General features: G+C 46.9%; 1 protein-coding gene across 1 annotated transcript in view; it reads right to left on the bottom strand.

Annotated features, from left to right (window-relative positions):
- DNAH9 (dynein axonemal heavy chain 9) overlaps window positions 1-13254 on the bottom strand; it is a 336543-nt gene that overhangs the window by 82248 nt on the left and 241041 nt on the right. The window contains exons 52-56 of the mRNA XM_064583354.1: window positions 12244-12432; window positions 9525-9760; window positions 6635-6757; window positions 5456-5660; window positions 4371-4535 (exon numbers count right to left, since the gene is read on the bottom strand). Coding sequence (XP_064439424.1) covers window positions 4371-4535; window positions 5456-5660; window positions 6635-6757; window positions 9525-9760; window positions 12244-12432 — 918 coding nt within the window. The remainder of the gene's footprint in view (window positions 1-4370; window positions 4536-5455; window positions 5661-6634; window positions 6758-9524; window positions 9761-12243; window positions 12433-13254) is intronic.

The following is a 13254-nucleotide window of genomic DNA, read 5'->3' as shown; positions in this document are numbered from 1 at the left end:
TAAATATAGACCTCAGTAGGACCTGCCTTATGTTCTAGAAGAGTGAAACCAATGATAATTTATGAGAGTCTCAGAGGAAAAAGAACAATGACCCCATTTGAAGATGAGCTTGCAGTAAACAATTACAAACTTCAGAAGAAGTGTTAACAAAGGGGACAATTAGAAACCCTCCCTCCGCCCTCTCCCCCCAAATCCCAGAAGGATTAGTATTCCAGGAGCTGAAGATCGCTGAACAATCTATAACTATTAACTATTTCTGTTTAAGGGCAATAGAGATGAAAGAAAGCATAAAATCAGGACATTGTAAGTAGGAAGACGTATTGCCTGAAAAAAAACATACAACTAACTAGGACTTCTAAAGATAAGAATTCAATTATTTAAATGAAAAACCAGTGCACAGGTTAAATAATGGACTAGCATTGGAAAGAGAATACATGAACTAGAAGACAGATCTGAGGAAACTGCAACAAAAGCAGCTCAGAGAGAAAAAAAAGATGAAAAATATATAAGAGGTTGTGAGAGCTGGCAGACAGAATGAGAAGATTCAAAATACATCTAACAGAGGTAAGTAGAGAATAGAGAGAAGCAACAGTTGGAGCTATAATAGTTGAGAATTTTCCAAAATCGATGAAAGACCAGAGCTCATCATCATCAAAGAGAATTTACTATCCACAGGCCCTTGAAGAAATAATTATTTGCTTCAATTAGAAAATGATTGAATCCAAAAGGAAGAAACGAGGTCTGAGAATTTCTTAAATATATGGTTAATCTAAATAACGAAGGCCATAAAAAATGGCCACCTTGGGAATAGTAGGTAGAACTAAAATATAAAACAGTAACAGAAGATGGAAAAGGATGATCAAAGTATTCTAAAGTCTTTATATTGTTTGGAAGAGGCTAGATATATCACTTTATATTAGACTTTGTTAAGTCAATACAGATATTGTTAAGTCACATATAAAATGAAATATAATTTCATATATAAATGAAATAAGATTCATCAATAAAATAAAACAATTGTGCAAGACTGTTGAATCACAGATCTGTACCTCTGAAACAAATAATATATTATATGTAAAAGAAGAAGAAGAAGAAGAAGAAGAAGAAGAAGAAGAAGAAGAAGAAGAAGAAGAAGAAGAAGAAGAAGAAGAAGATGATAGCAGGAGGGGAAGAATGAAGGGGGGGAAGTCGGAGGGGGAGATGAACCATGAGAGATGATGGACTCTGAAAAACAAACTGAGGGTTCTAGAGGGGAGGGGGGTGGGAGGATGGGTTAGTCTGGTGATGGGTATTAAAGAGGGCATGTTCTGCATGGAGCACTGGGTGTTATACGCAAATAATGAATTGTGGAACACTACATCAAAATCTAATGAGGTAATGTATGGTGATTAACATAATTAAAAAAAACAAAGTAAATAACTTCAAAATCAGCAAAGGATAAAGAGGAAAATAAAGAAAAAGAAAGGAGGAAAAACTAAGCATGGTGGCTAGAAAACACAAATTAAGATGGTAGGAAGAAATTCACTCTATCAATAATGTTAATAAATGTAAATCAGTTAAATTCAGTAATTGAAGACATAGATTCTTGGAAGGGGCTGGACTGAACAAAAATCATACAATTATTCAGAATGGCGTTTTGAGATCCCTATGTTTCAAGCTCACCTGGGTTCTTAATGCCGTCCATTAACTGTGTTTCCTGAGTCACCTTTCGTTCCTATTTTAGCAATTGCAAACCTTCACTCTGCTCCCCAAGCTACCTACCTCACCACCACTCTTTTACTCCCAGCAGGTGAACATGACTCATGCTCTCCCCGTTTATATAAAGACCAACAGGAAGGAATCTCCTTCATTTCTGCCTCTCCTCTGATTCCTTTAAGTCTCTGTCTCCCTAGCTCAGTTGCCTACATGGATCCATGGACCATGGATCTCATTTCTAGACTCCTGTTTGCCCCCAGCCCCTATCACATTGGAGCTAGCTCTCCCAACTTTCTATTTACTTTTTAAAAGATTTTATTTATTTAAGAGAGAGAGAGAGAGAGAGTGCACAAGGAGGGGGGAGGGGCAGGGCAGGCAGAGGGAGAAGCATACTCCCTGCTGAGCAGGGAGCCTGATGCGGGACTCCATCCCAGGACCCGGAGATCATAACCTGAGCCAAAGACAGATGCTTAACTGACTGAGCCACCCAAGTGCCCCTCTCCATCTTTCTAAAGAGAAGCTCACCATCTGTGGACCTGAATGGCATTTCCCCTTTCTTATGTACCCCACCGTATTAACCATTTCTTCTTTTTTCTGTAAATTCACCTTCTCTTCTTGACTACTGCTCTTCTTTTATAATCCATGCATCCTCCCAACTCCTGGGGAGGATCTTGGTACGCTCAGTCTCTCCCATCTCAGGGGATCCATGTCCTTCTTAAGTTACAATCCTTTCTCTCTCTCCCATTTCACAGTTTGGCTTCTTTAAAGGGTTATTTATACTCACTTTCCCTTTCTCAGCTCCCATTTGCTCTCATTCTAATGTAGTCTGGCTTCTGCTTTCATGGAAATCATCCTCCCCAAGATCACTGATAACTCCTTTTTGCAAAGTTCAGTGGCCACATCTCAGCCATATCTCATTTGAGTCCTCAGCATCATTCAACACCACTGGCATGCCTTCTTGAAATGTTTTCTCTCACAATCCCTTATTTTCCCTGCTTTTCCTCTCATCTCTCTGCTCTATTCCACAGTTTACATCTTCTGTATTTCTCTTAATACGTATTAGTCTTCTTCCATGCTCTACTCCCAGTCTCATCATTGTGCACACATCTCACCAGTGACTTCATCCACTCCTGGTTTCAATGACCAACTACTTGTTGATGACTGTCAGCACTTTATCACCAGCCAAGATCAGATATCCAGAAACCCATGGGACAGATCTATGTGAATGGCCCAGAGGCACTCCAGACTCAACACAACACAAACTAAAATAATAATTTCTTCTCATCCCTAAATCCATTTCTGCTCCGATCTTTCAGCTATTGGCATCTTTACTTATCTGGGTGTTTATTCCCAGAACCTGAGACATTTCCTTGACCAAAACTTTTTTTAAGATTTTATTTATTTATTTGACAGAGGGGGAGAGAGAGAGAGAGAGAGCGAGCACAAGCAGGGGGAACAGTAGAGGCAGAGGGAGAAGCAGGCTCCCTGCTGAGCAGGGAGCCCAATGCGGAACTCTATCACAAGACCCCGGGATCATGACCTGAGCCCAAGGCAGACGCTTAACCGACTGAGCCACCCAGGTGCCCCTAAAACTTTTATCCATATATAACCATATGTGAGTTGGGTTCTGTCCACCCCCCCATCTCTCTTGCCCAAGACAGTGGAACTTCTACATAATTATTGTACAAACTCTGCACCGTCCTATCTAGAGATATGGAGGCCACAGAGAACCAGCAGTAAAACCTTGTGGTCATGTAGTGGCATGGAGACGATGCGAGGCTGGACATCTCTGCTCTTAGTGTCTCTCCCTCCAACCTCAATTGTCTGTTATCCCAGAGTGGGCATGAACTGGTCTACCTGCCCCCATCGTTACTTTTCATTTTCCCTGCCCTGTCCCTACCCGGAACAGAGGCTTTGATATTTGGAGAAGTCCCAATAATCTGACAAATAGTGTATTCCCTCCAAGCGGTATCCTGCTCAGAACCAGGGTCTTAATTGTTCCTCTAATCCAGGAGCAGGGCTGGGAATGTTGTTAAGCCTGCATACACAACAGCCTGCCCACAAAGGGTGAGAGGCTCGGACACCCCCAAGTCCTGTCTTCCAGTCCCCCACAGGGGAAATAAAAGCCTTCCAAACATTGTGGGATAAAGGAAGGAAGCTACATACTGCATCATCTCCCAGGATGACAACCGTTTTTGAGAGCTGAGCTTCCTGAGAAGTCACTGAAATTCCCTCATGGCAATCAGACTTGTGAGATTTTTGCAGGCTGGTGGGTTTTCTCAGGGTGCAATCACGCTGAACCAGCCAATGCTCACAGCAGTGGGACTCCTTAACTTCGGGGCAACCGCACACGCTGGCTAAGGATGAAGTCTGAGCTACCATCCCCTGCGTGGAAGACGAGGCTGGGCACAGACTTAATGCTCATCAGACGTCTGTAGAGTTGAGTTGTCAAATGCACCTCCCAGAAGGCAGGAACTCCCTAACACAGGGTGTGAGCTGGTCGACTCAGGAATCCCACCTCGCTGGACTTTCTAGAAGGAATTCTGGAACATGGAAAAGGTACCTGGGAATTCTGACTTTGTGTTTTTTTGTTTTTGTTTTTTTTTCCAAAAACTCAGGACTCAGGCTGGGAGGAGGGCCTTGCCGCCCAACCTTGGCTGACAGGGCAGTTTTACCTTCTTCTCAACTTCGGCGGCTGTCTGCTTGGTGGTCTCCAGGTTCTCCACTAAGGCCGTGTCCCCCAGGAAGTTCCCAGATGCTGAGGAGAGGCGAGATAGCAGGTTGTCTTCTAAGGTCTTCAGGGTGATTTTGAACCCATTCTGCTGCTTCGTGAGATCTGACTGCAAACGTCAAGTAAGGTGGAGTCAGATGTGGAAGCCCTGAGCATCCTGAATAAATAAATGCTACGGGGGTCAAGTTCCTTCCTTCAGACGGATGAAGCGGGAGACAGGATAGCATGAGAACAGACAAGCAGATGAACTGAATCCCAAATGCACCATTTATTAGTCATGTGGCTTTGGGCTAATTTAGCTTCTGCTGCTTCTTCTTTTTTAAAATATTTGACAGAAAGAGAGAGAACACAAGCAGGGGGGAAGGCAGAGGGATAGGGAGCAGCAGAGTCCCCACTGAGCAAGGAGCCCAATGCGGGATTTGATCCCAGGACCCCGGAATCATGACCTGAGCTGAAGACAGATGCTTCACTGACTGAGCCACCCAGGTGCCCCACCTTCCTGGTTTTAAATTAGCCCCCTGGCTTTTTAATATCACGATACTTTATTTTCTTGGAAAGTCTTGTCATTACCTCGAATGACATTGTTTGTCTACGCTATTTATTTTCTGTGTTCCTCCACTAGACTATAAGCTCCGTGAGGGCAGGAACATGGTCCCCCAGTCCGTGGTATTTTGTTATAGCAGCCTAAGTTGACTAAGACACTCTCCTCACATGGTGGTTACTTCTGGACTCATGTGTGGGCCCAAGCACGTTCATAAACCTGGGCCAGGCTCTGCTCTTGGTGACAAGAGTGTCTGGTCTCCCAGATGTCTTCGGCCTCTCTATTCTTGATCTTGCTCTAGTCTCTGTTTCCCAACTGGACATTCAGGCAGCTAAATGGTGATGGCCAACCCTCACCACCCCCCAAAGTCTAGCTAAGAACCATGCTGCTCCGCTCCAGGAAAAGCAGCCCCCACACCTCACCCAGAACGGAGAGCAGGATCTAGTGGCCAAGCATTTTCATCCTTCCTTGGTGGATCCTCCACGTACCTTCAGCTGCTCCAGGTCCGGCCTCTCCATGCTGACCACAGCAGCCAGCAGCTGGTCCTCCAGGCCGTCCCTGGTCACCGTGAAGTTGATCAGGGTGGCCTGAGCCTGCAGTTCGGGCTGGTAGTGAGGATTGACTAGCTTGGTGTGAAGGATGAGCCGGAACCTGGGATTGTATTCACACTCTTTGTCTCCAATTTTAATGAATCTGGAACACAAAGGGTCATGTGAAGGTGGGGTGCCTTCCCATGAGAATCGGTTCAGGGACAGAATTCTAGATGTTTTTTTGTGAGATCATAGCAAGCAATATTGCCACATTCGGATTCCTCCCAAGCATGTCTAGATTGAGCCCTGAGATCCTTGTTTGCCCCAATGTGGGGCATGGGGGTGGAGGGTGAGAGACTTTCTTGCATGGCCACCATGTTTGATTTGACGTGCATGGCTGTTGGGAGAGCCATTCACACTGTAGTCCAAGTAGGTTGGTACATTATGAAACTTTCCCAGCAGATGGCAGTAAAGTGTTTGCAGAAAAGGACACCATCAGTTTGCACAAAGGTGCTTTACAGGCTCGCAAAAATAGGGCGTCCTTTTTTCCATGGCTGATGGAGAACTATGGGTGGAAATGGTTAATTCAGCAAATGAGCACATCCTAAGGACATGGAAAGGCAATTTATGGCCTGGGCAGTGGGTAAAGCAACCCTCCATGATAATGCTCTCTCTCCTATGTGCTTATTGTCCTTCATCCTCTCTCATCCTCTTCCTTCTGCCAGACACTTGCTAAGCCTTCATCACTTGCCAGCCCCCAAAGCAGCAGGGGCTCATCAAAGGGCCAGAGCACTGAGTTCTCAGAACCCAGGAGTCTAGCTTGGATAAAATGCTCATGCTTACAAGGCAGCCTGCATTTTGACCACTTCCTTTCTAAAATTCCTCCAAAAGAGTGCACTGCTCCCATGTGGGAGGAAGTCAAGGAGGACGTGACTGATGGGAGCAAAGTTATTGCAGGAAACTTTCTCTACAAGTCAAGGGCAGCTAAGTATTCCCCTTGTGGAGGCGAGAAAGGTGTGCGTGCTGCAATAAGCCCGTGACAGGCGTTGAGGAGAGGATGTTCAGGGAAGAGCAGATCTGCTCACGGTTCTGGGAGCCTGCTCCTCAGGAAGGATCAGCGACATGGCGGAGTCTTACCGTCCTTTCTTGATGACCTCTCTCCCAAGCAGGGGTCCCAGAACAGGATCAACGGACTCTTCTAGGTTTTCGATCAACACCACGTCTCCAGCCTCCAGGGCACGCTCTAGGGTTTGGAGGTAGCTGGGGAGAGAGCTGGACAGTATGAGCCTTTGGCAAGGTACAGATGCACAGGAAGTGTAACAGGACAACTGGGGCCTCCATGGAAGACGTGGGGCACAGCTGCCTGGGCTGACCTCGGTGGGCCCGTTTTTCTCTATTTAAAAGGATATTTATTTGATCTTGTACAGTTTCAGAAATAAGGAAACATGACAAAATACAAAAAAGGATACAAAAATGAATGTGACCCTTTCATTGGTCATTCGTATTTTGGTGTTGAATGTGTATGTTTGGATATATTATATTTTCAAGTTGATTCCTTTTATTATATTTTATTTATAATTTAATTTATATTTGCATTTATATTTATTTACTATTGGATTCATACAGCACGTTTGTTTTATAATTTGGTCCTTCTACATAAAATATATTGGAAACATTTCCCCACATCATTAAATATTCTCCTGTAACAATTTTCTTTCTTTTTAAAGAATAAATTTTAATTTTATTATGTTATGTTAGTCACCATACAGTACATCATTAGTTTTTGATGTAGTGTTCCATGATTCATTGTTTGCATATAACACCCAGTGCTCCATTCAATACGTGCCCTCCTTAACACCATCACCAGGCTCACCCATCCCCCCACCCCTCTCTCCTCTGAAACCCTCAGTTTGTTTCCCATAGTCCACAGTCTCTAATGGTTCATCTCCCTTGAGCCAAATGACCTGAGCCAAAGCCAAGAGTCAGAGGCTCAACCAACTGAGCCACCCGGCTGCCCCTAGAAAGGAATCAAAGTGTGGGGAATAGGCTAGGATGAGATTATCTGGTCCATGGCACAGATAAACATATACCCTGGTGGACCTTGGGATTCATTTCTCCTCTTATCCTTTCTAGAAGAAGGGATCCATTCTGGTAGTTTATATTTGCTTTAACTATTTTTGTAACATTGCGTGTTTGATTTAAACAATGCTGGCTGATCTGGACCTCTGGGCAGCCACGTTTGGGACGGATGACCACAGCAGTAAGCCTCACCTTGGCGGCTGTGTGTTGGGAGAGGATAAACCTTGGGTTTCTAGCTGAGGACCATCTGCTTCAAACACTGCCTCCATCGGTTTAAAAAAATACTTAATAAATTAATTTACAATTGCGGTGAAATGTACATAACACACAACCTGCCATCTTCGCTGCTTCTAACTGTACAGCTCAGGGGCACCAAGCACATTCACACTGTTGTCACCACCATCCGTCTCCAGAAGTTTTCCATCTTGCAAAACTGAAACTCTGTACCTGTTAACTAATGACTCTCCATACCCGTCCTCTCAGCCCCCTGGGAACACCGTTCTGCTTTCTGTCTCTGTGGATTTGACAACTCTGGGAACCTCATATAAGTAGAACCATACAGTATTTGTCCTTTTGTGACTGGCTTATTTCACTCAGCACAATGTTGTCAGGGTTCATCCATGTTATAGCGTGTGTCAGAATTTCACTCTTATTTGAGGCTGAATAATATTTCATTGTATGGATACAACGCATTTTGTTCATCCATTCATCTGTCGATGGATACTTGGGTTGCTTCCACATTTTGAATATTGTGCATAATGCTGCTATGAACATTGCTTTTAAAATGGTATACTCTTGGGGCACTTGGGTGGCTCAGTTGGTTGAGCGCCTGACTCTTGGTTTCCGTTCAGGTCATGATCTCAGGGTCGTGGGATCAAGCCCCGCGTCGGGCTCCCTGCTCAGTGAGGAGTCAGCTTGTCCCCTCCCTCTGCTCCTCCCCCCGCTCAGGCTCTCTCTCTCGCTCTCAAAATAAATAAATAAAATCTTAAAAAAATTAATATGGTATACTCTTGTAGACATTAATTTGCTTCTGTGAACCTCTATTTCCCCAGAAATGGTACTAGTAATGCTAATCTTATCAGCTGTGTGGATTAAGGAAAGCATTTGAGATGGGGTCCCTAACACGAGGGCTGGCACATACCCAACCGCCTCATAAATGATCTCTGTCCCCCCTCCTTTACCCCCACTGCCCCGTCCTATCCCGCTCATGTATCCTGATGGCACAGAACAAGAACTGAGAACTGAAACTACAAAGCTAGGTTCTAACACAGCTAATGAAGCCATGAGGTGGGAGGTGCGGAGGCCTGGGGCGGGTGCTGGATAGACATTCTCTGCATCATTCATGTCCCTTTGGGTAGTAAGTCCCCCATCGGGTACGTGCGAGGACATGGCAGGTACCAGGGCTTCTCGAAGGTTCACAACTGACTTGGGTGCTATGCATCCAACCGCAATGTCCCATCGTTCCCCAGGAGAGACAATGTTTAGGTTTGTGCTATGGGGCTCTGCGCCGGAGGTGGGAACACTGGGCAGAGAAGTGGGCTCTAGGATGGGCTGAGACAGGCACAGTTTGGCTAAACGTGAGGGAGACTTTGTGAAACCCAGAATTGCGCCTGACCAGGGAAGACGTGTCCAAGGAGAGAAGGGAGGGGGATGCTGGGCGGTGGAGACAGGACTCCTGATGGGTCGGGTGGCTCACATACACTCTCTCTCACACACACACACACACACGCACACACACAATTTCTCATGACAAAGAAAAGCAGAGACTTGGTACCCACGCATCTTTCATTGGGAGGTTTCCTAAAATGGGAAGAGAAACAGGAGAAACCTCGTGGAGGAAGCAGGAGGGTAGAAACAACCCACTGGGGCTTCAGATCCCCTCATGACACTTTTTTGTCCCCTCTGCACAAACAACAAAAAGGGAGAAGCGATGTGCTTAGCCACCTACCCCTTCTGGCTGATCTGGGTGACCCGGAGGTTCTCGCCATATTTGTTCTTGATCCACTTGATGCCTTGTAGCTGTGGGTCAACCATGAGGGGCCAGCGCTCACAGCTGAGGAGGATGGTGGCATTCTCCATGGACATGCGGTCCGCGGGGAGGCCCTGGTTCTGCCAGGCTGCCATGTCGGCATCATCCGTCAGCATCCTCAGGGGATCCAGGGTGGGGGTGACGGGGATGGGGACCTGATGAGGCAGAAGCAGGACACAGGCTCAGAGCAGAAGTGGGCTTCCTCAGCTGGGGGGACAGGGGGGATGCCCAGGAGCTCCCGAAGTTGGCACAACTCCTTCAAAAGCACGATCAAAATCCCCCCCAGAAGAGTGCTCTTCTGGCTTCGTGATTATTTCCAGAAGCAGGTTTTCTTCAAGTCCTGAGAGCCTTTTTTTCTCTCGATGGAGGAATAGCAGCAGAGATCTGGCCTCTGTGACCCTTTGTTCTTGGGTATACTCGCCTAAATTGAATTTCTACCATAGATTATGTGTGTATTATCAACAGTCTCCTCCCTGCCCTTACTCGTGTTAATAGGGTCCCTTTCCCCCTGTGTTCTGATTCCCGTGCATGCTTTCCGGAGCAGGTCCCAGGCCTGCTGGGCTTACCCCTCTTGTGCCAGCCCACATCACCCTTTCCGTCATGCACGGCACTCACCACCTGCTGACAGAGGCCCAGCTTGCAAAGAACCGGAGATGCTCCCTTTTCTCCCAGTCCAGAACACCCCCCACTTCCGGGATCGCCTGCATGACCTCTCCCTGCAGACTCGCTTGTTGGTGCATGCTGGGAAGCCCACCAGCGCACCTCCGGGCCTGAGGATGCCTCCCTGGGACCTGGTTCCCTCTGTGGCCCCCGTGTGTGCCCCAGATCCCTCCTTTTCTTTTTCTGTTGACCTCTCTCAGCTCGTTCAATTCTTCTACAGCTAATATTTTCCACTGGGGACACGCATACATTTTTTTTTAATTGGGGTAAAATTCATGTCACTTAAATGAACCATTTTAGAGTGCATGATTCAATGGCATTTGGTCCTTCACAATGTTGTGCGACCATCAGCTCTGATTCCAAAACAGTGTCCTTAGCCCTAAAGGAACCCCATACCCTTTGGCAGGCCCTCCTCATTCCCCTCTACCCCAGCTCCCAGCAACCACTAATCTACTTTCTATTTACCTCTTCTGGATAGTTCACATAAATGGAGTCATACAGCAGGTAACTTTCTGTGTCTGGCTGCTTTCTCTTAGTAAAATGTTTTCGAGGTTCACACACACACACACACACACGACCCTTTAACCTCTCTGTCCCTCTCTCCTCTGTGGTTTGTCTTCCCTGTCACCTCAGGAAAGCCTGTCCAATCCATCCCCTTTCCCTTAATCTCACTCACTAGGGTGACCGATGGCCAGCACTCTGCCATCAAACAAACCTTGAAAGCAAGATCTGCCTCTGGAGGTTCTTATCCTGGGATCAGCAATGTATTTCAAGTCCATTTTATGCACTAAAAACATTCCTGTGAGTAGAAATCCAGAGGTCTCACCGGAGCGCCAAAGGGGTCATGGCCCAAAAATGCTTAGGAACCCCCCCAAAAGCCAGAAAAATCCCCACTAAGCTGCCCTTGAGCTCCTCACTTTTGTGCACTCAGTTAATAATTGTCCTTTTAATAATTTCCTTTCCCATGGTGTCCAAGATAAATAAAATAGCAGCTTTATTTTTGTTTCTTTCCTAGTGCCGTAAGGGCATGTATGTATGTATGTATTTCCATAATAGTTTTTATATCACTGTTTAACAAATCATCAAGTAAATAAGATTTTGAGAGCTGATCTATGGAACCAACCATCACCAGACAATAAGGGTTTTATGTTCTGAGGATTTGCCTATGCACACATTCTGGAATACAAATCTTCTGTACGTAGTGAACTTTTGGGCTGACTCTTACTGCAGCCGCTTTCTGTGAACCTAACCTCCTCTACTGGACGGTGACCTTCCTGTGGGCATCTGGGTCTTTGAATGGCTTTTGTCCTTCTGTCTGGTGGAGAGGGAGGACATGCGGAACCCTCAGTGGACATTTGTGGATTGAGGATGACGAGTGATGGGAAAGTGGACAAGGTTAGGAATTACTCTGACTACAGGCTCCAGCCCTGAACCCCTTTCAGCCAGGGACCAGCATGCCCCCCCAAATCGTCTCAGTAGAAATGGAGGGGTGGGGAGCAAAATCCACCCACTTACACTAGGAGGACAAACTGAGGACACACGACCGAAGTAGGCAGAGCTGTTTGCATAAGGGTGTCTGGGTTCCCATGACCAGGGGCAATGCAGGATCTTGGCCCTACCACGGCTCTGAAGTTTGGCTCCAGAGCAGGGAGACTGGAGGGAACACACAGGGTGCTTTGGCTGTCTCTTGAGTTTTATAGTTCACAGCAGCCTGGTGGGCAGTGGATCAGAGTGTCCCTGGAGGGCCCAATGGAGAGGAGAGATGCTGTCCTCAGGTGGCCCAGAGGGCAGTGGATGGGAACGTGGATGAGCAGAAGGAAGGACATGGGTGCCAATGTCACATGCAGGTGAATGCTCAGGTGGGAGTGGTGGGGGGAAGTAGGCAAGAAGGAACGAGAAGATGTGGATGGCTAGTGTCCCGTGAGCTCACTGGTAGCCACAGGCTGGTGAGGTCAGGAGAAATTCAGGCTGTACGTACTTCCAGCCGGCTCAGGTAGGGTCTCCAGGTCCCGTCCATGAGGTTCTGCCGGTAGCTCTTTGTAAAGAAGCCGAGGTAGGACACGAAAGCTGTGGCGAGTAAAATGTCTCCACATAACTTGCTCTCCTGGTGTCGGAAGTTCTGCACGGCTTCTGCCCACCTCACATTCTCAGAGGCAAGTCCTCCCACCTACGAGGGCAGAGACCAGAGAGGAGAGAAGGCTCATCGTCCCACAGGCTCTGCGTAGCGCCACGGACTCAGTCACAGAGAATGCACAGTGCACGTCTGATACCAGAAGACTCGGGACATCACTTCTGTGGCCCTTGTGATCACTGGGGACTTGTACTGGCCAAGCACACACTCAGTAAACACACCTATTCTGTGCTGTGCATCATGTGGGCTGCAGATGGATTATAGGCTTTGAGCGCAGGCTTCTGGGCTCTGCCCTTGATAGGCATGAAGACAAATACCACCCACCTCCAAGGGCTGGGGAGAAAATTAAATGTGATCATGTACGTTCACCACCTAGCGCAGTGCCTGGGCTGCAGAACCTATTATGTGTTCTCCCCCTTCTCCTCGCCAAGTGCTGGGAATCAGAAAACAAATAAAATCACTTCCAGGCGCTATAAATAATTCACAGTGGGTGGGCAGATAGACACGGTAATTAAGACACAGAGTTAGAGGTACGGGAACATGTGCGTGCACAAAGTACCAAGATGGTGGAACACGTCCTGATTGTGTCTGCCCCACTTTGGTATGGCACACCTCTCCGTGGGGACCCCCCTCCGGGGAGGAGAGGCCTCCTTTCTTTGGATATGGCAGAGCTGAGCCTGTGTTATGACTGACCCCTCGTCCTTCCTTGAAAGATGGCATCGTAGAATGTCACAGCTGGATGGGCCAACCCAGTCATTCCCATGCCTGTTTTTAGATGACAACAGATAAAGACCAGAATGTTTAAGTATCGCACCAGGACCTCTAGGTGGGTCGAGACGGGGTTGGATTCAGAGCCTG

This window comes from Mirounga angustirostris, unplaced genomic scaffold, assembly GCF_029215605.1.
Source record: "Mirounga angustirostris isolate CCGP_5_RB_7025 unplaced genomic scaffold, mMirAng1.0.hap1 SCAF_17, whole genome shotgun sequence".
Classification (NCBI taxonomy): domain Eukaryota; kingdom Metazoa; phylum Chordata; class Mammalia; order Carnivora; family Phocidae; genus Mirounga; species Mirounga angustirostris.
This window is presented reverse-complemented; position numbering and strand designations above follow the sequence as displayed.